This window comes from Chiroxiphia lanceolata, chromosome 2 (genome assembly GCF_009829145.1).
Source record: "Chiroxiphia lanceolata isolate bChiLan1 chromosome 2, bChiLan1.pri, whole genome shotgun sequence".
Lineage (NCBI taxonomy): Eukaryota > Metazoa > Chordata > Aves > Passeriformes > Pipridae > Chiroxiphia > Chiroxiphia lanceolata.
In genome coordinates, this window is record NC_045638.1 from 11,096,037 (window position 1) to 11,119,236 (window position 23,200).

The following is a 23,200-nucleotide window of genomic DNA, read 5'->3' on the forward strand; positions in this document are numbered from 1 at the left end:
CTGAAATTAACTGACAGAGAAAGACAGTGCTTTTGTCAAGGTTAAAATTTTCTGCAAGGGGAATATGTGAGGCATAGTAACACATTTCAGACATGCAGTAGAAAAAAATTGTATTTCAATTAGCACGTTAGGACCGTGCGCTGGGTTTACAAAGTAATTTGGGTGTATTGTTGCAAACTCTTACTGAAAGACTAGGACAGAAATTAAAAAAAAAAAAAATCCTGAATCTTTTCACTGTCTAATCTGCTTTACAAAAGGCAGATGAAAAAAATCAAACCAAGCTGCTGTTAATGTTGACTTTTGGATGGTGGGAAGCCAATTGAAGCAATTTGCCAAACTGTGTTACCACTGCTTTATTTTTAAAGCACTTTCAATACTTAGAAGGCATAGCAGCTGTCATGATGTCATTTTGAATACCCAAATTGCATGCTTATTATGACTTCAGATGTGCCTCTCTGGTGGAGGGGTTTTTTTCCATATTTTAGCAGCTTTGGATTTTATTAACAGAAGCACATCTATAAGATAAAATGGGTTAATCTATGCTCTAGTGTAGGCTGCTTGGCAGACCGTTTAATAGCTAACTCTTCGCTTTTAATGATTCTGTTAATAAATAATGGAGGATGTAATAAAAATTAAGCTATTTCAGTGAAAGGAATATCAGTGAATATGCTGCATTCATGAAGAAGGTTACGTCTGTACAGCACACGTATATAAACCAGCTTTGAGCAAGCCAGTGTGAGCACTGGGACAGTCAAATCTAGCATTCAGTGCAGGCTTATTTACCATGGTGAAAAATAGCTTAAATTATCACCTGCTAAACTCTAGTTTAGCTGCTGAAAACAGTCTAATTATGCCGGTATAATCTATTTCAAGCTAACTCAGGTATCTCTATGGTGCTCTGCAGTTAAAGGCATACTAAAAATACTTTAGAAAACTGATATGATAAAATGAAACAAGACAGTGTGACGATTTTTTTCCTTATAGCATTAGCAGTGTGGCAGCAGTTTGTTTAAAAATTAACCAGAATACAGCTCAGTATGCCAAAAGGGGATATACGATGTATAAGATCAGGCCAACCAAACGCAAAAGAAGACAAGTATTGACTTGCCATTTAATTATAATGTATTGCCCTGTTTGTCTCCTTTATATTTCTGCTCTTAAAGTGAGTGGTTTAAAAGTTTCAGGACAAACAGTAATTGTACCTGCAGACATCCCTTTAATACAGGTAGGTCTTCAAACAGTTGCTTGTTAATTGAACTGCGCTCTGACTCTGCAGCCGCCTTTGATCCAGGCATTGTGTGATATTTCTGATACTGTTGTTGTTCAGACCCAAAGTCCTGTTGCAACTGCTTTTCTTGTGTTAGTTCCCTGGTTCAGCTAGAGTACTCTTGAATATCAGGAAGTGAAAAGGTAATAAGGGAGAAAAGTGTCCTGATGGATTCAGGTCAGCAGTTCAGAAGATGTGTGACTGCTGAAGTCAGTTTGCATTTACTTTAACTGAGTTTTATTACTGTAAGTACCACCCAAATGTCAGGAGTTTAAGATAGCCTTATTTCTTACTTCATAAAGAAGGAACGTGTTCAGGCAGATTTTGTTTCTTTTTCTTACTTACTTGTGAGCTTTTTTTTCCTCCTGCTATTTTCCTTTTCAGGAGCAAGGGATGTCCAAAAAATAGTCCTCTATCTGACTAGTTTTATTTCTTTTGGAGCTGAGACCAAATACTCATTAATATGGAAGCAACGCTGATTTTAGGAAAGGGTGAATACTGTGTATTTTTCTGAGTAAACTGAGGTGTCCGTAACTGTGTACAAAACAGATTAGACAAGGTGATTCTTTGTGCAGTGCCACACAGGTGAAGCTTTGATGAAAGTGCTACTGAGTAACCTACTGATTTATTTTATTTTATTTTTGAACTTGATGTAGTCATCGTTGCCTAACTCTCACACAAACTGCATAATACAAGTATAACCCGTTTAGTCCTTGAACAGAACCCTTGATGTATTTTCAGTGCTTTACTTTGCCTCAGGTCAAAACGGTAATAATGGGATGTTTGAAGTCTTTTCAGACTGTTCAGTAATATATTATCTGAGAAGATGTTATTAAAGTCGATTTTGTATTGCATACTCATTATATCCTATTATTTTACCCCACATTAGGATCCAAATTTTGCTTTTCATTCATATGAACAAGCTAGTAAAGAGCTTAGTATGTATGCATTTTTAAAAATCTGGTAGAAAACGTGAATTCTGCAATCTCGGTAAATGTAAAAAAGTGAGACCAAGTACATCAATGCTGTCAAGAGTTTTCATTTCCATTTTCCAACTCCTACACTTAGCCTGTAGGGAATAATTGTGCTATGTGAGGTAGCTCTCTATACATGCCAGTATTTTCTAATTTGCTAGGGGATGCTTATGTCTAATTTAAATTCTTACAAATTACTAAAAGCTTAATTTTTTTTTAGTGAATGAGGAAGGTGCATCCTGGCACAAGGTAAAGTTTCTTATCTACCTATGTCTTTGAGATGCAAGAGACACTTCTCTAACAAAGAGGAGTAATACTAGTTTTAATCTTCACATATCCAATTCACACACCTACAAATTGCTGCTTTAGATTTTGCTAAAATAGATGAATTTTAAGTGTCATACTTTAGTGTCATTAGTGATTTGGGTGCTTATAAAAATGAAGCTAAATTACTTGGGAGCGTTATTTGGTACTAATAAAAGAAGGTAGGAATGTGCTGTGTACACTTTTGGCTGATCAGATGGTTGATTGAGGAAGTCCTGTATCCTGTCTTCAGTAGAACTGCATCAGAGACTGCAGGAAGAACGCAGAGGAAGAAACTGTAAAATAATCTACCCATGAAGGAAGTATTCTCAAATTCTCTTTGAGTTCCTTCGCTGAAACATGGCTGGTTATAAAGATACCCATAATAACTGTGAAATACTTCATTTAAAATTTAATATGTGTATCAAAAATTTCCAACTGGCTGTTCTTTTTAACAGAAGCTTTTCCTTTTAAGATACTAAAATGCTTGTTCTTGACTGTTCTTTATTATTTAAAACAACGTAGCATTTATCAGTTTTAATGAAGCATCTACTCCTCACTCAAGTTGGACAATTTTCACTCTTCATTTAAAGTTATGGCTACTTAAAGTTACATAAAAAAAGTCTATATTGAATTACTTAATTGTTGTTTAATGTCTAGTCAAAGTGGCAACAGGTAGTAGATGTTGGTATAGATTAAATAAGAAGGAATCATATGAATTACAAAAACAGAGAAATAATAAATGCTGAGATAGGAAAGGTAATAAAAATTGTTGAGTCTCAAAGGTTCAGAGGCTGACAGACATCCCCTGGTTTGTATTTACACCATTATGAGCCACTCCCATTTTCTTCTAACTTCCCTCTGAAAATCTTCCAAGTACCGAGAACTGCTCCAGCTGCTTTTCTTTCCAAAAGTAGTTCCTCTGCAGCAGATCTGCTGTTTTTACACCGTTCTTTTACAATCCCCTTACAAATTTTCTCATGCTCTTGATGACTGCAGGGCATCACTGAAAAGATAATTTGTGTTATTTCACTATCTTGGAGGGCAAGGACCTTAGCATGAGGGGAGACATGGGAAGAGCAGGAATTAAAGTGTTCTGGAGTTGCTTAATTTTTTTCAGATTATCTTCTGAGAGTGAGCGTTTAACGTCAGGCAGCTGAGCTCAGAATAGTAGTATTTTGCCTTTAAGCTGAAGGTGACTAACCTTTGCTGCGATGGCCCAGGAGGACTTGGTCTGCTGTGCCATACTGTCAGTGTCCCCCTCCTCCAACCTTCCATGTCATGTCAGTACAAGTCTCCTCAAGGTGCACTAGTGTCACCCTGAACAGTAATTGCAGTGGCAGGGTGCAGTCAGAAATGCTGCCGTGTGCATCTGCTTATCAATCCTAATTCACCAAGGCAAGACATGAGGGTGAAAACCACCCTCACCCTTGCAGGCCGCAGTGCACTGGTGACAGCTCTCCATTTAATTTGGAGGGCTGGGGGGGCAGTTCTCTGTGGATTATGTGAAAGAAATGTCAGAGTTGCTTAACACAACGTGGGAGAATGCTGGAAGGTACCTCTGAGCCTCCTCTGGGCTTCTGGCAGCAGCTGCTGTGTTGGTCTTGTGGCTGGCTACTCTTGTGCAGCAATGTGAGCATCTGACTGCCAGTGACCAAGGTGGATAAACGTCATCCTTTCTGGTTTGTCTATTTTATTTGTCCTTCTGAAATGCTGCCTGAAGAGGCTTAACTGCTCCTTGCTGTCATTACAGTTTTTATTATAAACTTCTAAATCATATCTTTATTATGAGGTTTTGTTCAAATTCAACTGATTGTTTTCTGTGTTTGTACTAGTAAGACCCATGCCTGTTGCATACATCAATCGTCTGATTTCCACTGAAATCCAGTGAGGTGGTACATATGGCCTTTCTTTAAAGGTTGCTTATTCACTAGTGTCCTTTTCAAGCTCATTTCAGAAAATAGGATTGGTTGGATTCTGTCAGCCTTAGAGAGTAATCAGACCTAGAGCAGGTCGTCTTTCTAACTGTGTGATTGCATCTTATGCAGCATCATGTAACAGACAATAAATGTATGGCAGAGAAGTAGAACTTAAGTGGTAGAAGTTAAGCTTGCATCCCTTGAAAACGAAAGCATAGATGTATTAGCAGTGAAGGAGGGTATTCTAGAGAGAGTGAAGTAATGTCCTGTTATGGAATTGGTGACTGGTGTGGGGACATTTTGCTTAAGATAACTGCAGTCTTTGTTTGCAAATGGACACCTTTTATTAATATTTTTTAAAGTTGCTTGTAATTTATTTATTTTAGGATTTTCCAGTATGACTGCTTCTCCTGTAGCATGTATGAAGGGTTTCCGACTGCAAACTCCACTCACATCCCAACCCCATAATGAGGTGTAACCCAGGTGTACATCATATCCTTTCTTACAAATTTGGGTTTGCTGGCTGAAGAATAGACATTACATGTCAGTTGGTCTGGTTACAGGGATGCTGGCACATGCTGAGGTGTTCAGCCACTGAGCCTAGATGCAATCAGAAACGTTGTGGTGTCCTGGGTACCTCCCACTTGCTAATTTTCAGAGACACTATTGGCTTTTTCACTCAGTGGGACAGGTCTAGTACAACATGCTGTGTTGCTTCATGCAGAGTGGTTAAGTTGTACGTATAATAACAGTGCTGTTATTTATTGTCAAAGCAGTGGAGATGATAGCATTAATTATTGTTATAATAAAAGTCAGTGGCCGAGACTCAACTGATATTAAACAGTGTTACTTGATTAATTTCCTTCCTTTGTGCATTTGTCTCATTTGCATTTTAAAATTACAATTCCTAAAGAGGCAATATATGTCACTGTAGGGCATCATTAAAAGATTTAGGTACAGGTTTTGGGCAGCAGAAAGAAACCCAGCATTCTTATCTGCCTGTCAGGGAATTTCAGCTATTGAAACAATGTGAGATGAAGCTTCTTGAAAAGTCAAGAGTCCCATTAATATCTGATGAAACGTGAAAGCTTAGTGGCTGGTAGTGGAATTATGGTCTGTTCAGGACTGTCCAGTAAACAGTTTTTAACCTCCATTGTCAAAGACAACAGTGACATGTAATTCCCAAAATAGGCTTTTCACTGCAGGCAGTGTATTTATGAGCAGTCTATGATAAGCATGTCACAAGCTATGGTTGAGGAAGACTTTCAGGTTTCAAGGTATATCACTCTAGCTTCACATTTTCTTTCCTTGCAACTGAGAGTAATAAAGCCCTCAGAACTCTGTAAACCTTATCAAATGAAGATGAGGATTTGATCCGATGACATCTGATTTCTTTGGAAGAATTTAGTTGTTAACTTGCCAAATTTTACTCTTATCACCTGAAGCATGTAAGCTGCTCATTTTAGTTAGATGGTGTCCAGACAGTGAGAATATTGCTGTCCATAAAATCAAGTGAAATGTCTGTACTTTGTCCTCATTAATTGAAAAAGCAATTATAATAATATTCACAATAATATAAACAAGGAATCCTCTTTAAAGTAAGAAAGAACTTTCTGAGATGCTTTCAGATTACTTTACAGAGAGATACAAATTACGTGAACAGCCTTTGACGGGAGGTAGTCTGGTCCACCCCAGAGTTTTTAAACACTCAGGGAGATTACTCTGTTGTAGAGGACAGTACATTATCAAATGGAACATCCCAGTCACTCAGCACTCTCAGCAGTTATAGCAGGTGTAGGGAGGTTAGTCTGTTTAAGAGCTACCCTGGAAAGCAGTTAAGTTATAACACCGTACTTAAAACCTGTTGTCTGAGCTATAGATGTGACTCCTTAAGAATAAAAACAAATGTCCCCTCATGCTGGACACCAAACCTCTTGTTAAATATGTTATTTTTAAAATTTTACTGTTCTTTAATTTTTTATTGCTTTTATTTATTTTATGCAGTAAGACAAGAATATGAGAATCTGCTTTTCCTCTTAAAATAGTACTCATATCTCAGTGTAAAATCTGGAATGTAGCATGGGAGGATTTAAAAAAAACCAAAACTAAAGATCTTATTTGTTGATATTGTGTCAGTAATCAGTGGGATATTCCAGCAGATGATTTGAATCACTAACCACTTCTCAAATGAGTGGGCTTTTTACCTGATTATCCACCAGCAAAAGGATCTGCTATGTGAAATTGCAGGTATTTCTAGAATACTGTAGAAATAGAACATAGCCCTTATGTTTTGAAATTTCTCAATGTGCAGAATTATGCAAAAAAGGTTAGAATTGAACTATCTGATCATCTTCCCATAATGAGACTGGATGTGGCACTTAGTGCCATGGTCTGGTAACCACGGCAGTAGTGGATCAAGGGTTGGACTTGATGATCTCAGAGGTCCTTTCCAACCCAGCTGATTCTATGGTTCTGTATTATTTCTGATTTGTGTTATTCCTATCTGCAGTCTGAAGTCCCCTTCATTAAAGCTGCATATGGAATAAATGTGATAGTTCTTGTTCAGTGTTATCATATTATTATATATAGAAAGCTATATTTTCACTTGAAGAGAGAGGTCATTCATGGCCAAGTGATGGGAAAATCGTGATTTCTCTTTGCTGAGGCTTGTAAATATGTCACCAAATACTCTCTCACGATCCTTTCCTCTGACTGTTCCTTTCCAGGGGCCAGGTGACCTCTTCCATTGCATTGTTGTTTCAGACCATAAACAGATTATGCTCTTGAGCATTTACATTTTTTTATTCAAAGCTTGAAAGTTACCTTCTGAGCAATGAGGAGAGGGAGTATTGTTAAACAAATTGAAAAAGTTTCCCAATACACCAGGGGCTTTTCAGCCCTCTGACCACCCCGTTTGGATGACGAGGTGGTGCATACTTTCTAGGAGTGGGAGGAAAGGGCGGGAGGAAAACTTGTGCGGTACACTGAGCTCCCCAGCCTGCTCCAAGATGATAAAAGCTTTGGAATCAAGGCTTAGTCGGTTCTTACTCTTTTAGTGGGCTGTTTGGGAGTGGAGATAGCATAATTTTTTTTCCCTTAGGACCCAGGAAGGAAAAAAAAACAAGAACACACAGAAGGAGGAACTACTGGTATTTCCGTGGGCCTTTTACTGCTGCTTGAGCCTCCTTACTCCCTCCTCTGCCTGTTCCCAGCAGGAGCAGCTGGCATGTGACAGACCAGGCAGTGCCTTGTGCTGCTTCACTCGAGGTCCCCTCCTTCCCTGTTAGGGGTGACATTACATCCAGTACTCCCCAGCCCAGTGTCCAGGTCTCATTCCCTAAGTCTTATGTTCTGTGATTCATTTAAGTGGGGCCACATCAGCAAGGGAAGTGTTTTGAACCCAATTAGGAAGGACTTGGGCTCCCTTCATTGCTACACAGAGCAGCACATTTGTTCCACCAGTAGCTCCAGGGGAGGAAAGATACCACTGGCAGTTTTGTAGGTATAAGGAGGGGAAGAGTGAAATCATTAAGATCCAATGACCTTAAGTGACTGTCGCCACTTGGTAAGAGAGCTGTCCCTCAGGAGCATGGGGGCGGTGGCATAAGGAAGACAGAGGTGAGCAGTTGGCACAGGGACAGTAACTGGGCACGGGGCAGTAACTGGGCACCGGCTGATCCTGGTTAAGCAGCGAAGGTGGGAGTGGAGGTGTGTGACGGCTGCGCTCGGCCTTGACATGCAGAGCCGAAAGATCAGCATTGCTGCTACTTTCCCAAAACCTGCGATGAGGGCTCCCAAACGAGCTCCTGACATTGCTGCTTTGTCATTTAGAGCAGATGCTTCTTGGCAGCTGTGTCGTTAAGGTTGATAATAAATTCAGTGTGTATTACATATACAGGAAAATAGATGTAAACTGTAGCACTTCCAGGATTAAATGTCTTCATGGATTGTGCTTTCTGCCCTGATCGAGGCCTGAAATATGCATATCTATTTACTCACATTTCTGAAAATGTAAATAATAAATATATAAGTATTTTTCAGAATACTCAGGGAAAATTTAGGGAAAGCTTCTTCATTTTTGTCAAATGCTAGCCATAATATTCTTTTCCAGAATACAAGTGCAGATTTACAGCGAGGGTACAAAATGTAACTGAAATCATGGTGCATTTGTGAGAGACTGCTTTATTAATTTCTCTTTAAACAAATTAATTGGCTTTATTTAAACTGCTCATTGTATTCTACACCACATAAAGGACCTGTTAGGATGACTGTGAGAGAGAGAGCGAGCTGGCAGGAGCAATACGCAGGAGAACTGCCCATTAAAAAAGTGTATGAAGCTGTGCAAAGAAAAAGAAATTATATACAAAGCTGAAACTTTCTTTTCTGCTCTAAGACATGTTTCAGAAATGTTCTACAGCTTTTATTAAGGTATACAGAACTACTGAATTATCATACCTCATATTGTTCATTCAGAACAGCTTAATTAAAATTAATGTAATTGAGACTATATTCCCTCTGCTACCTTTACCTGTACAGCATTATAAATGATATTGAGATAGTTACACCCAAGCTACCACATTTCAAACAGCTTTATAGCACCTCAGCTCATATGCCAGCAAGGAACTTTTTTGTGTTTCCCTGATTTTCATCATATTCTTTCTCTAAGAGTCTGCCAGGCTTAGCAGCAATTTATTGAGCTAAACAGACCTTTATTTTGAGCCACTGTGTTTTTTTCCTAATATTCTTTTTATATTTACATAGTAGTTAACATTTTCTAAACACTTTCCCGTCATTAATTCCTTAGGCTCCATGGGTTTCATCAGTAAATTAAATGTGCTCAGCAGTGTTATCAGGTGCTGAAACTGTCTGACACGAGCAGTGAGTGCATTTCTGTGCTAGAAAACCCTTAAATTACAAGATGCCAAGCAATCCCTTGGGAATGATCCCTAGGCTGCACAGGAGTGTCTGTGCCTAGGAATTAGTTGGGTAGGTGACAGGACCAGGAGCATGCCAGCAGCCAGCTGGTTTTCCAGCAGTGGGTTTGGCTGTGCTGTAGCACATGAGCGTGTCCCCTACCCACTCCTTGGTTCCCGGTGCAGCCACAGGCAGTGCCCCTTGGAAAACAGCTTCTCTGCTCTGGTTTGGTGTGTCTTTGTCCCCACAGTGAACTAGGAGATTTTGCATGTCATGGTTAAACTGTTCACAGCGGGGACTTGCGCTTGTATGAGGACAGCTCTAGCAAAAGTCATGTGAGTCAGTGCATTCCTAGTGGGGTGCCATTCCCTGGGATGCTGCCCCAGCCCACCAGCTCCCTGCCGTTTTGCAGGTGGGAACTGGGAACTCACCTGCCTGGGTGAGCTGACTTCCCTCCAGGAAGGCTCTGCATCTCAGGACATGGCTGGGGCCTGCTTGGGCAGAAAGCACAAAAGTTCAATTGGAATTTTTTTAAGGTTTTGTGGGGGTTTTTTTAGCAGTAGCTGAGAGTCACCTGTTTTTTCTGAGGCAGAGCTCTTCTCTTGGGGCTGCCTGCACTCATTCTGGCTGGTGCATTGGGCAGACAAGGAGGAGTTTCAGGGTCTTATCTCCCTCACAGTGCTTTTGGTGTGAAAGGCTCTGTGGCATTTTCAGACACAGGGCTGCTGTCTCTGATGTTGTGCTTTCAAGTGCTCTTAAGTTCAGTGCCTTTGAACGAAAGGAAGTAACACTTCAGGATTTAGTATTTTCTTTTTGGATGGTTGATTGTCAAGATTTGAGGGCTTTAGCCCAGTAGAGTTTCTAACGTACTTTTTTCCTCTGTTCTTTTAACCAATAAGTATAATCTTGTAGTTCAACTTAGCAACGTCTCTGTGAGTCTGATTATTTGTAAAGTGTAAATCTGATCTATTATTTTGATATTGCCCCCCTACAGCTGACCTGAACAACGTCAGGTTCTCGGCGTACAGGACTGCCATGAAACTCCGCAGGCTGCAGAAAGCCCTCTGCTGTAAGTATCTGTCTGTGTCTCACCCGCTGCCAGGAAGGCTTCATGACCCGTGCACGAGTTTGTTCACAGCTTTCAGAAGCAGAAAAGTGCTCCCACACATACCCCTGCTCTGCCCAAAGTGCTGGGGATATGCAGATCGGTCCCTTGTAAGACAGAGCAGCGGATCAGAAAGAAAACTTAACATCCCCTACATGTTTCTTGCCTTTACACTCTTTAACCAAGTATTTTCACTGTGCTCAGTAGTGAAGCCATGTCCTGTGTCAGCCACAGCTCTACAGTGGAAAGGAGCACAGTTGTAGTGTATTGTGAACAGTGAGAGCCTGGATGAAATAATTGCTCTAGAGCTGGAGTTGCTAATGGTTTGTTAAGTTGAATCTTGAGCCCTGAGGGGTTATTGCCTTTAAATGAGATCATCACAATAAACATTTAGCTTCATTTTTCCCCAGCTTTCGTTTGTGTTGAGAAATCTCTCATCAGCTGTACATTAGTGGTGTGCATGTTCTAACACTTTAATTCTCCCAACTGCCGTATGGTATTCTACTTGTCACTGGAGTTACATTTCCTTTTCAGCTTATTGTAACCTGATAGCTAAATAATTTGCTCAGAGTTTTCTTGATAAGCCAGTCAGTTGCCAAAACAAGCAGTTTATCAGGCAGTCCAATTCGGAGGATTATTAAAATATTTTAACATTCACTGTCTGGCATTTAATTACAGGGTTAAATGTCTTGACACAGTTGCAAATGTCTCAACTGTTGATTTATCTCTAGTTTGGATTTGTGCTCACATGCTTTCTGGAACTGTGTCAAATCTCGGTATTTTTGTGTATGTTTACTTTTAGGCTTATAAGCATGGATGAATTCCACTAAAGAACAGACTAAATTTCTGAATGTATAAAAAACCAGGAAAAAAAAGAGGAAAAAATAAACAATAGGTGCAAACTTTTGTAACATAATTAAAGATTTCAACATTAATGCAATGACAAAGAAGGAATTATGATGATCAGATATAGAGATATCTTTCCATGGTACGGGACTTCTGCCACACTTACTGTGGACACCTGGTATAAGGAAAACTGGAGTGACATGCAGTGAAAAATATTCATAATTAGTGCAACACTGAAGTAAGAAACTAAAATTTTTGGAATTGCAAGTTTCACTAGCTGGCAGTGCACAAGTGTAACTCATAACAGGTTTTTATGACTGTAAGTGCAAAACTTTGCATTCCATTTTATTTGTATTAGAATTATAGAATATCCTGAGCTAGAAGGGACCCAAAAGAATCATTGAAGTCCAACTTGTGGCCCTGCATAGGACAGCCCCAAGAATCACATCATGGCCATAAGAGCATTGTTCAAATGCTTCTTGAATTCTGGCAAGCTTGGTGCTACCACCGGCTAGTGTGACCACTTCCCTGGGGAGCCTGTTCCAGTGCTCAACCACCCTCTGGGTAAAAAACTTTTTCATAATATCCAGCCTAAATCTCCCCTGACACAGCTTTATATTCCCTCAGGTTGTGTCACTAGTCACCAAAGAGAAGAGATCAGTGCCTGCCCCTCCTCCTCCCCTCACGAGGAAGTTGTAACTGTGATGAGGTCTCCCCTCAGTCTCCTCCAGGCTGAACAGACCAATTGTCTTCAGCCACTGCTCATACAACTTCCCCTCCAGGCCCTTCATCATCTTTGTTGCCCTCCTTTGGATGCTCTCTAAGAGCTTAATATTGTGTTTGCCCAAAACTGCACACAGTAGTCAAGGTGAGGCTGCACCAGTGCAGAGCAGAGTGGGACAATCGACTGGCTGGTGATGCTTTGCCTGATGCCCCCAGGACACAGTTGGCCCTTCTGGCTGCCAAGGTACTGCTGACTCATATTCAACCCCCAGGTCCCTTTCCATGACATTGCTCTCCAGCCTCTCATTTCCCTCTCTGTATGTACATCCAGGGTTACCCCATCCCGGGTGCAGAATCCAGCACTTGCCCATTTTAAACATCATGCAGTTGGTTGATTACTCAGCCCTCTAATTTGTCGAAGTCTCTCTGCAGGACCTCCCTGCCTTCCAGGGAGTCAGTACCTCCTCCCTTTTTAGCATCATCAACAAGTTTAGTATACCTTCAAGTCCTGCGTTGAAGTCGTTCATGAAGATGTTGAGGCGCACTGGCCCTGGAATGGAACCCTGCAGAACCCCGCTAGTGAAAGGGCACCAGACTGATGTCACCCCATTCACTGCCACCCTCTGTGCTTGACCTGTGAGCCAATTGCTCACCCACCACATGATGTGTTTATCCAGCTGTGTGCTGGACATTTTGTCCAGAAGGATATTGAGAGACCATATTGAAAGCTTTACTGAAATCCTAAAAGAGTACATCAGCTGTTTTTTGCTTGGTCAGCTAGGTGGGTTACCTTGTTCTGAATGGAAACTAAGTTTGTTAAGCAGGGCTTTCCCTCATCAACCCATGCTGGCTGTGGCAGATGGCCGTGTGTTGTCTTTCAGATGTTTTTCAATATCTAGTTCCCACCATTAGATAATTCTGGACTCACCTTGACTTTTCTATTGGTTTTGTGTGGCCAGGTTTTGATAGCAGGGGTCTACAGGGATGATTTCTGTAAGAAGCTGCTAGAAACTTACCCTGTGTCTGACAGAGCCAATGCCAGCTGGCTATGAGACGGACCTGGGGCAGGCCAAGGTCAAGCCCATCAGGGATAGTGGTAGCGCCTCTGGGATACTGTAGTTGAGAAGGGGAGAAAACTGCTGTGCAACAGCAGCTGGGAAAGTGGAGTAAGGATGTGTGAGAGCAACAGCCCTGCAGATGCCAAGGTCAGTGGAGAAAGAGGGGAGAGGAGGTGCTCCAGGTGCCAGAGCTGAAATTCCCCTGCATCCTGTGAGGAAGACCATGGTGAGGCAGGCCATGGCCCTGCCAGCCATGGAGCTCCACAGTGGAGCAAATATCCACCTGCAGCCCATGGAGGTCCCCATGCCAGAACAGGTGGGTTGCTGAAGAAGACTGTGACCCCCTGTGAAGCCCGTGCTGGAGCAGGTTTGCTGGCAGCACTGGTGACCACATGGAGGTGACCCGCACTGGGTAGTCTGGTCCTGAAGGACTGCATCCAATGGGAGGGACCTGTGCTGGAGCAGGTCTTGTGAAGAACTACAGCCGGCGGGAAGGACTCACGTTGGAGCAGTTTATGGAGGACTGTCTCCTGTAGGAGGGACCCCTCACTGGAGCAAGGGAAGAGTGTGAGGAATCCTCCCTCTGAGGGGGAAGCAGTGGCAGAAGCAACGTGATGAACTGACACAGCCCCCATTCCTTGTTCCCTTGCACCGCTGCAGGGGAGGAGGTAGAGAATTTGGCAGTGAAGTTGACCCTGGGAAGAAGGGAGGGGTTGGGGGATGTGTTTTAAGATGTAAGATTTATCTCTCATTATCCTACTCTGATTTGATTGGTAATGAATTCAGTTAATTCCCCTAAGTCAGGTCTGTTTTGCCTGTGATGGTAACTGGTGAGTGATATCTCCCTGTCCTTATCTCGACCCATGAGCCTTTCAGTGCATTTTCCCTCCCCTGTCCAGCTGAACAAGGGAGTAACAGAGCAGCTTTGGTGGGTATCTGGCATCCAGCCAGGGTCAGTCGACCTGCTACAACTTTGCCGTGTGGAATTGTAATTATGCACTGCAGTCAGTTCATCTCTTGAGGTTACACTTAGATAAATTTTCAGAGAATTGATGCTTTCAGAGACATGCAGTGGCACTGACACTGATTACTCTAGCACATTCTTCATACTTGTATCTAAGGAGAAGTATTTAAGGAATTTGGTTAGCAGCCTTTGTTCTTACAAATATTTTTGCCTGGAGACACCATCATTGTATTTGTGTATTCTATCATTTCAGTGTTGCTTGTGAACTAAGTTTAATTAGTTAAAAAAACCCAAACCTCAACTCATTACAAAATACTTTTCCTGCATTTTGGCACTAGTAGAATTAGAGCGCAGTGCTGGATTTCAGGGCTCCTACGCCTACACAAAACCAAAATCCCACTTGCAGTAGGTGCAGCTTTCAACTCTCTTCATTTCAGTTATAAAATTGCAGGATTTTATATTTTCTTTTCTGCAAACTTCATAGAAAGCAGAGCAGTTTTGTCTACTGAGGAGCACTCTAAAAATGTGTGCACGGTCGAAGGCCTGCAGAAATAAAGGTACAGCCTATTTCTCAGTGGCAAGAATAGAAACATTTTTTAAAAAGACTATACTTAGACTTGAGTTCTTTTCAGTTCATAAATCAGCCCAATGAACATTAAGACACGAGGAATGAATAATATAGAAAATAGCAATTCTTAACAAATAAATACTTGTGTACTGTTTTACCTTAGAAGAATCTAGTGTGTGACTCTTATCATCCCAACCTTTGAAATTATTGGGAGCGTGCCAGGTGTAACTATTGCACCGGGTTTTTTTTAAATGTATGTTTTTCTTTGATAATCACATCAAAGCATGATGACTTTCTTGTTTTGCTACTTTTAAAGATCTGATCTCCATGTGCAAACCACATCACAACATTGTGATCTCAATAAAATGAGATGTATTCACAAACTTTTCTTGGAGATACAGCAAAAGAAAGTATCCAAGAACTTCTGTTAGGGGTCTTTTTTCCTTTAATTTTGTACAGGCTAGATTAAACACATTTTTTAATGTATCAGCCAACAGCAACAGGTTAGAGAAGAGATGATTTGTATTCTGGGAAGACCATTAATACTTTTTATCACCAGCCATATGTTGAGTTTTCTGTAAGTTCAGCTTGTGCCCTCCACAGTGTACTTTCTTCTGCCTGTTAATTGTCACTTCTGTCCTTCAACTGGTTACTTATTCCAGGTTGTCTTTTAGCCTTTTCCTGCAATCTAGCCACAGGTTGGTGTCTAGTTACAAGCATCTTAATGTTTTCTATATTGCCTTAGAGGCCAAAGAAGTATTTGTATAAAGGACTTAGACTTCAAAATAATCTAGAAGCCACTGCTCACACAAATTTTGGAGTCAGTTTTAGGATTTTAAATAGAAAAGAGTAAAAGAGTGGCAGACAACCCACAAAAAGTGCAAAGCATTAAGTGGTATGGTTTATTTCAGTTAAGGCTTTTCGAATCAGTGACTGGCACCAAATATTCAACTCTTCGATACCTATCTGACTGTGGAGCTTGTCTTTTGAAAGTTGGTCATTCATGGGACCTCCATATTTGCTTTTAGGAAAGAAATACGTAGTTTCATCCTCTGGGAGAGGACCCCTCCACATTCCTTAAGTCTTGGTGGGAAAGATGCAGGGGGAGCTTAATGTGGCCGAGGCCAGAGCCTTCCTTTTTCCCATTAAAAGAGGTTCCCTAAAGCAGAGCGTAGTGGCAAGCACTTTCTGCTTGTTAGGAGATGATCATGTATTATTAACCTCAGGATAGGACAGGAGGTTGATGAGGAGTGGGCTGAAAGGCTTTTCAGAATATGCTGCTTATTAGTGGGAAAAGCTTTCACAAAGTGGAATGACCCATGTTTAGCAGTAGCTGCATATATAATTAAGCTGTCAGTCAGATGCCTGAGGGGTTCATTTAATTACCGTTGATTCGTAGTCTCAAAGGAACTGAGAGTTCAGTCTAAAGCTCAGAGTTATAGGTGTTGAGAGGGCTGTGCTCTATTTTCAATTTAACTAATAAATTCTTAGAAGAAAAGTATCTTTCTGAGACTCTCAGGAATGGGTCTGATGCTTTTGTGGGATATAACAGTGACCTTAGAATAGCTATACCTTGTATGCTACTAGATTAAACATAATATTCCAAAATACTTTCTTTTAATAAATATCTATATGCTAATGTGAAAAAAGCTAAAGTTCCGATAAACCCCTGCACAAAATCATAGATTCAAAGTTAAATTTCCTGGTTTAATAGTAGGAATAGCATTCTGAGCTTTCCTTATTCAGTCTAGCACTAGGTATGTCAGGCCCCAGAGGATGAAATTTTCAAAAGTGCTTAAGGGATTTAGTAGCAGAAGTAAGTCCCTATTGATTTCCAATGAAATGTATACTCCTGAAATTCTTTTGGCAATTATGAAATCTCAGCATACTGTCCATGCAGCATAACCAAGCAGCCCTGTGGGCAGCTCAGGTATTTCTCATCTCCCACTAGGCCATCAAAGGGGCAGTTTCATACTTGGTAAAATAGGATACTCAAGTGTGAATTTGGCAAATGTGCCCTTAAACAGGATCAAGTTCTAAAAAAATTCCTGTATGGTGTTCTGAGTTTAGCCTCTGCACATTATGGAGGTTTCTTGACATTCAGATGTTGCTTACCGGAACTCAAGGAGCACATTTTTATTCCAATGAGAGAAAAACTGGTCTTGCAGTTGGGTCAGTTTATTTTCCAGTTTTGTGAAGAATTTCTCAGATGATTTTGGGCAGTTCATTTTGGGCCAGATGCTGCTCCCTTGGGTCATATTGAATCATGCTGCACTTTATGACTGCTCATGGTATGAGCAGTATTAACAGCATCTGGGCTTTTAATATCCCCACTCTGGAAATTCACTGCAAGAAGTTGCAAAGGGTTTTCATGTGGCAGCAGGAAGACCTGTGTTAAGATCTCTCATTTTTCTGATTTCCTTTGTTCTTATTCCTATTTTACTTTGTAAACCAGCATCCCATAATTTTGTGTCCCCCTAAGTGTGATGCTCCTGGTGATATTAGTATGCGGAGATTAAGAGCTGTTTTGCCTTGGACATCCTAATTTCAAAACACAGCTGACTTAAATTGGAATGAAAACCAAGTTTTTAAATGTCTGTGACAAAAAAACTCGGTTGTATGTTGACTAATATATTTAAATGTGTCTTACTCTGTAATATCATAAAGATATTTATAACTGTAAATGCTCTTCAGAATTAAAAATTGATAAATTTAATTAAGAAATAATAAATCAGGCCATTTAATGTTTCTGGAACCTTCTTTTCCCTGTTCTCACCACAGCAAAAAGTAACAGAAAGGTTAATCACAGTTCAGTTGTTCTTTGTTTGTGTATTCCTTGTGGAGTTTGGTTCAGTTAAGATCTCTGAACTTGTGTAAGAAATGGACAGCACATCTCAGTAAAGCTGATGACCTGTACTATGTCAAGAGCACACTTGGTGAATGCAGTAATCAAATATTAGCCTGTCTATCTGTAGGAACATAAAGCATGAAATATATAATTTTTACTTACATAGTAATTTATGCGTAATATTTCCATAGGATCCAAGATCCTAATAGGTACTTTACAGCTAAAAATGAAACATACACTCTGGTCTCTTAAGGCCATAGCTGAATAAACAGTGCATTTGCAGGAGTCTTGAAACCAGTTTTGCATGTGACTTTCAGAGGACATAAAACGTCCTCTGGCCCAGCACGTAAGCCAAGTAAAGTGTGCTGTTTACTTTTTGGACGTGGGTAATACAACCACTGTTTCTCTTCACTCTTTATTGTGATTTATTTTTTTAATTCTAACAGTGGATCTCCTGAGTCTGTCTGCTGCATGTGATGCCTTGGACCAGCACAACCTCAAACAAAATGACCAGCCAATGGACATTCTGCAGATCATTAACTGCCTGACCACCATTTACGATCGACTGGAACAAGAGCACAATAACCTGGTCACTGTTCCCCTTTGTGTGGACATGTGCCTCAACTGGCTGCTGAATGTCTACGACACGTATGTCTGGGTGCTCTGGACTGGGGGTGCTTGGGAGCTTTCCCAATAGCAGGAGTGGGGAAGGGGCAACGAACTCCTCTGCCTCGTTATAACATGGATGGCTTGGAGCTGAAAAAGAGGGAAGTTGAAGTGAAAGTTTAATAAACCTAATAAGCCTAATGGTTTAATGGCTGCATTTAGCTGAATCAATAAAACCCTTGCTTAGGCTTACAATCCCAGATTTATTAAGCCAAGCAGTGAGAGAGCTGGAAAACAGAACTTTTTAAGCAGATTTCTATGTTCAGACCAATATGTGTGTTCAGGCCAGTTCTGTGACTGCATGTCCTCAGTAGGTCATGGCTTTGTGTGGCTTTTTAATTTATTTAGATAAAGAAATTTAGGAGAATTATCAAGAAGCAACAGAATGGACATCATCATATAAATTCTTGTATGTGGCTGTACTTCTGGTGTTAAACCTTATCAAATATGTCAATTTTCTATACTTTTCAATCTGTCATTCTTGTTCAAAGATAGAAGAGGCTCATCTCTAATCTAATGTGCTTACAACCCTTAGCAGTCAGGAGATTTGAGAAATACTTAATTCAAAATTCAATTTTAAAAATTGCACCTATAAGTGTAAATACAACAGACTAAATGTACCTGAACAAAATTTATGGGTTTTCCTATTCAGTAGGTTAATGATGTTGCTTATAGTGCATAGGCAAATTCCAACACACGTTTGTAAGCTAATTTTGGAATAAGCCGTTATATTTTTATTTGGTGAATTTAGTGAAAAAAATGTCATTGGGAGTCTATTATTTGCATTTTTAAGGTTTTTATCAGCCACTTTCAGCTCATCACTGTGGCAGAATAAACATTTACTTGTAGAAATGGAAGGACATGGAACAATTACTTTATTTCCATTGATATTTCCATTGATACTGAAGTGAAGTGGCATAATATCATTATTCTATCCAGCACTGGATCTTCAGTGATCACTTGCAAAAAAAAAAATACAGATTTATACAGATACTGTTTTCCTGCAGGGTCACCTCCAATAAGCTAGTAGTTTGTGACATCCTCTGCAGCATCTGCAGTACTCTGTGAAGTGGATTACCCAGATTACATTATATTTCTTGTGGTGTACCAGTGCAGAATAGGGCTATATTCATTTAAGAGCCAGGTTTTATTTCTTTAATCTGCTTTAGCTTTCACAGAACTCAGATCCACTCCTGAGTTATCATCAGCCGTAAATAACATATAAACGAAGACACTCAGTTTGTGAAAAACAAAAAAGATGTGCTAGGGATGTTAATCTATATCAGCCACATCAGAAGCAGAGAGGGAACTAAAGGTCATTCCACAGGCTGCTCCTAAACTGAACCGTCCGGTTGAGATTTGCCATGTCCAGTCTGGTTTTCTTTACATTGCACTGTACTGCAAGTACAACATTAGAAATTATAATTGTCTGCCTCCAGGCAGTTCCCTGGGTGTGCTAGGGAGCTGCACATTGCAGGACACAAGGAAACACAGACGTGTTTTATGCATGAGGAAAGCTTGTAGCTATTTTACCTAAATTCAAGTTTGAATTACACTGGTAAGAGAGATGACCTTGGGGTTGCACGTGTTTAGTTTTCATTGTAAACTTAATGGGCAGAGATCAACCAAAGTGCTTAGCAGTACCGGAGACATTTAATTAAATGTACTGAATCTTTACTTTTCTTATAATTGAAAACTGTCATTTGTAAAGATATTAATCAAATTCACAGTCAATGACTGATCTAATTATGGGCACATCTCTGCAAATCCAGCTCGTTTCGAATTTGTTTTAATTGATCAGTCACTCATGCTCATTTGCAGTAGCATGCTAAATTATTGGTTTGACTTGGGAGGAGAGGAGAGTGAACTGAACAACTCATGATTCATACAAGTTTCAATTTAATATGCCTTGCAGAGAAATCATCATTCTACATTCTTCTCTTGTATAATTTGCATGAGCCTGGTATTCATCAGGAGGAGTTTCTCAGGGCACAGATTATAATTAATTTGGAAAAGATTTGAGGGAGAGGAGTAAGAGGAGTGGAGTGTGGAAAGCATAGGTAAACAACAAATGCTTATTCGTGATGGCAAATGCAAGATTCTGTAGTAAAAGGCAGCAAATTCTAAATTTGGCTTTGTTCACCAGTTTGTCTGCACCTTTTATAGGATTTGCAGAGGAGATGTGTGGGTAAATGAGCACCACTGGCTCCACAACACTTTCATAGGATTAAAAAGACAACTTGCATCTTTGTGGAATGGTGCAGCCTGATGCATGACCACGGCATGCCTCTGTATGATTTATCTTACTCCCAGGGGTGGTCTGATTGGTGATGCTTCAAAACTGTTAAGGCTCTGCTTCAAAAATGTTGGTTTTAAGCACTAGCTTCCTATTTTGTATATATCTTCGTTTGCAATAGATGTTACAAATTTGAAATGCCATCAGAAATAAAAGTCGAGGGGGGGGAAGCCAGCAACTGGAAATAAATTGAGTTAAACCAGATGACTGAGAGAAGATGTGAAGGTTTGTCACTGCATTGCCTGCAGCTCAGAGGAGGATGTTCTCCCAGTCACATTAAAAAGCAAAAGTAGTAGCATGGGCATGTTACAAGGCAGGAGTGAGTGTGAGGGGGAGGCTGACCAGAGGCAGCAGGAGGGACTGACTGGAGTGAGTGTTCCAGGCCATGGCACTGCATAGGACAGGTTTGAGCGCTTCGAGGAGGAGCTCAGAAACCACACCATGGTGTTAATGGCATAACTGCCTTGCCATGCTTCCCTGCCTGCCATGATTTCTAGGCAAGTCTCATCATTCACGTGAATGTCTTGCAAGTGCCTTTGTTGCTACACCCTGTTGGCAGAGGCTGCTTTTTGTGCTTGGCTCCCTGTTGCCTTTTCAACAAGTCAGGGCAGGGCTGACAGACAATAAGCAAAGACTTCCTAAAAGCGACTGCTACATCACATTTCTAGTGAAAGTGAAGCTGTATTGTCTTCAGCAAAGGGACTGGTCTGCTGTTCTGTCAGGGACCTCATCTTCTCTGAGAATTGCTCAGCAGCAGTTCATAGAGAAGCCTGTTCAAATAAGCATAGGGTAAAGGCTTTTCACTCATTTTTGCCCGAACAAAGGGGATGAGGAATTATTTCTGATAGAAATTGGTCCAACAGTCCAGTCCAGTTCAACTATGCCTATGAAGCCACAACCGTATTTTATATTTCGTTTCTAGCTTACCTAACAACCACCCAGCTTGTGCTCTGCAACGTGGGACTTAATTTAGGAAGGCACAGAGTACTGCTGTGAACTTGGTTGCAGTAAACAAATTATGGTATGAATGGATCATATTATCAGCCAGTGTTTCTTTTCCATTAGGGGTCGAACAGGAAGGATCCGTGTCTTATCTTTCAAAACTGGTGTTGTATCCCTTTGTAAAGCACACCTGGAAGATAAATATAGATGTAAGTCTAATTGTTTTGGTTTTACTTTATGTTTATATTCTTGTTTTATTCCTCCTTTTATTTATTGCATTAACATTTAAATAGCATACAACAAGTAATAGTTTTAGATATTCTGGATACAAAGTGTATTAATTTGTTCCACCTTTTACTTTTAAGTTATTTATTTAGTATGATTTTAGGTAGTTTAGCACAGTGGTCTCCAAATATTTTTGATCCCACTCCTACCAGTAAAAAATTTTTGAACATGCACTTCCAATAGATGCATATCTATTTATAAATTATATACATGTACCAATGTCTGCATTATAGAGCATGCAAAAAATAAAATGCTAGAAGGAATGTGATAAAGATTAAATAAACACTATTTTGAAAATTTTAATTTGATCTATTTAATAGCACCAAAAAATATTTCCGTACTGCAACCAAATGGATTGTTTGGAACACTCCCTGGGGCACAAGAACCCCTTTTTGGAGACCACTGGTTTGGTACACCTTCATACACAAAAATGCATGTCTACAGGACACTTACATTACACTATTTTCAAATATATTAACTTTTTAAAATGTTTTTCACATTGTGATCAGTCTTATTATGTACATTGTGTTTAAATATAGTTGCTACCATTAAATAAATACTAAAGGCGTGCAAATTATGCATATTTTAATAGATGAAATACTAGAAAAAATTCCACTAGAAGTTTTATTCTTACCTGAATAATGAATCAGTTCATTAATGAGACTAGGATCCAAAAAAGAACTGATAAATGTAATTCTCAAGAATAACTTTCTTATTAAATTAACTAGTATCACTCATTCATACATTTAAAAGTCCTGCTAAAAAGCGAACTTTAGGATTTGACTGAATGCCATAGCAGTTCTTCATCAGTTGTTATCTTTCATTCTTTACTAATTAAAGCTGAAGAACTCTAAAGAGAAAAGAGACAGTACCAACAACAGAGTCTATGCATAACTATGTATAATTGAATCAGATTTTAGGGCAATCACAATGAATGTCACAGTTTAGATTTCTACATGTTCTATGTGGGTGTTGTGAAGAAATATTCAGAAAATCTTTTAGAGAAAATTACTCTGCACAGGTATTTTTCAAAATGGTGTTTCATTGAGGATCGTCAAAGTTATAAAGGAAAACATTTATTCATATTTTAGATTCTCCTGCAGTGTGTATGGACAGTAATGCATAACCTATGATGTGTCCTATAACCTTCTCGAGGTTATAGGACACTTAATGTTTTAATGATGGGGAAATCAAAAGCTGAATAGTTGTGGGAGAGGAAGGAATTGTGCCTGTCAGGCTGTGGTCTGGCTTTGCCATCCATGCTGAGGTCGTAGTGCAGTTGCTGTTAATATTGCTGCAAGTATGCAATGAGTTGCAGCCCTTAAAATTTTTTCCGGCATTTGTGCAGCAGAGCAGAGTTAGTTGTGTTAGAGCACAAGTCTTCAGGCTTGCAGAGGTGATGGAAGGTTACATCCCAAAATGATTCATTATAAAACTAGACTTTGCGACTGTGAAATTCATGTAATTAAAATATAATGCTTTCTCTAGCCATATCTTTATACCTTTAGAAGAAAACAGGTGT

The 23,200-nt window shown here is 40.0% G+C and overlaps 1 protein-coding gene across 15 annotated transcripts in view; it reads left to right on the forward strand.

The window, feature by feature from the left end:
• Nucleotides 1–23,200, forward strand: part of DMD (dystrophin) — a 922,945-nt gene that overhangs the window by 847,720 nt on the left and 52,025 nt on the right. For all 15 annotated transcript variants that reach the window (XM_032679549.1, XM_032679551.1, XM_032679556.1 and 12 more), the window contains 3 exons: nt 10,372–10,446; nt 17,936–18,137; nt 21,517–21,602. In XM_032679549.1, the coding sequence (XP_032535440.1) occupies nt 10,372–10,446; nt 17,936–18,137; nt 21,517–21,602 (363 nt within the window). The remainder of the gene's footprint in view (nt 1–10,371; nt 10,447–17,935; nt 18,138–21,516; nt 21,603–23,200) is intronic.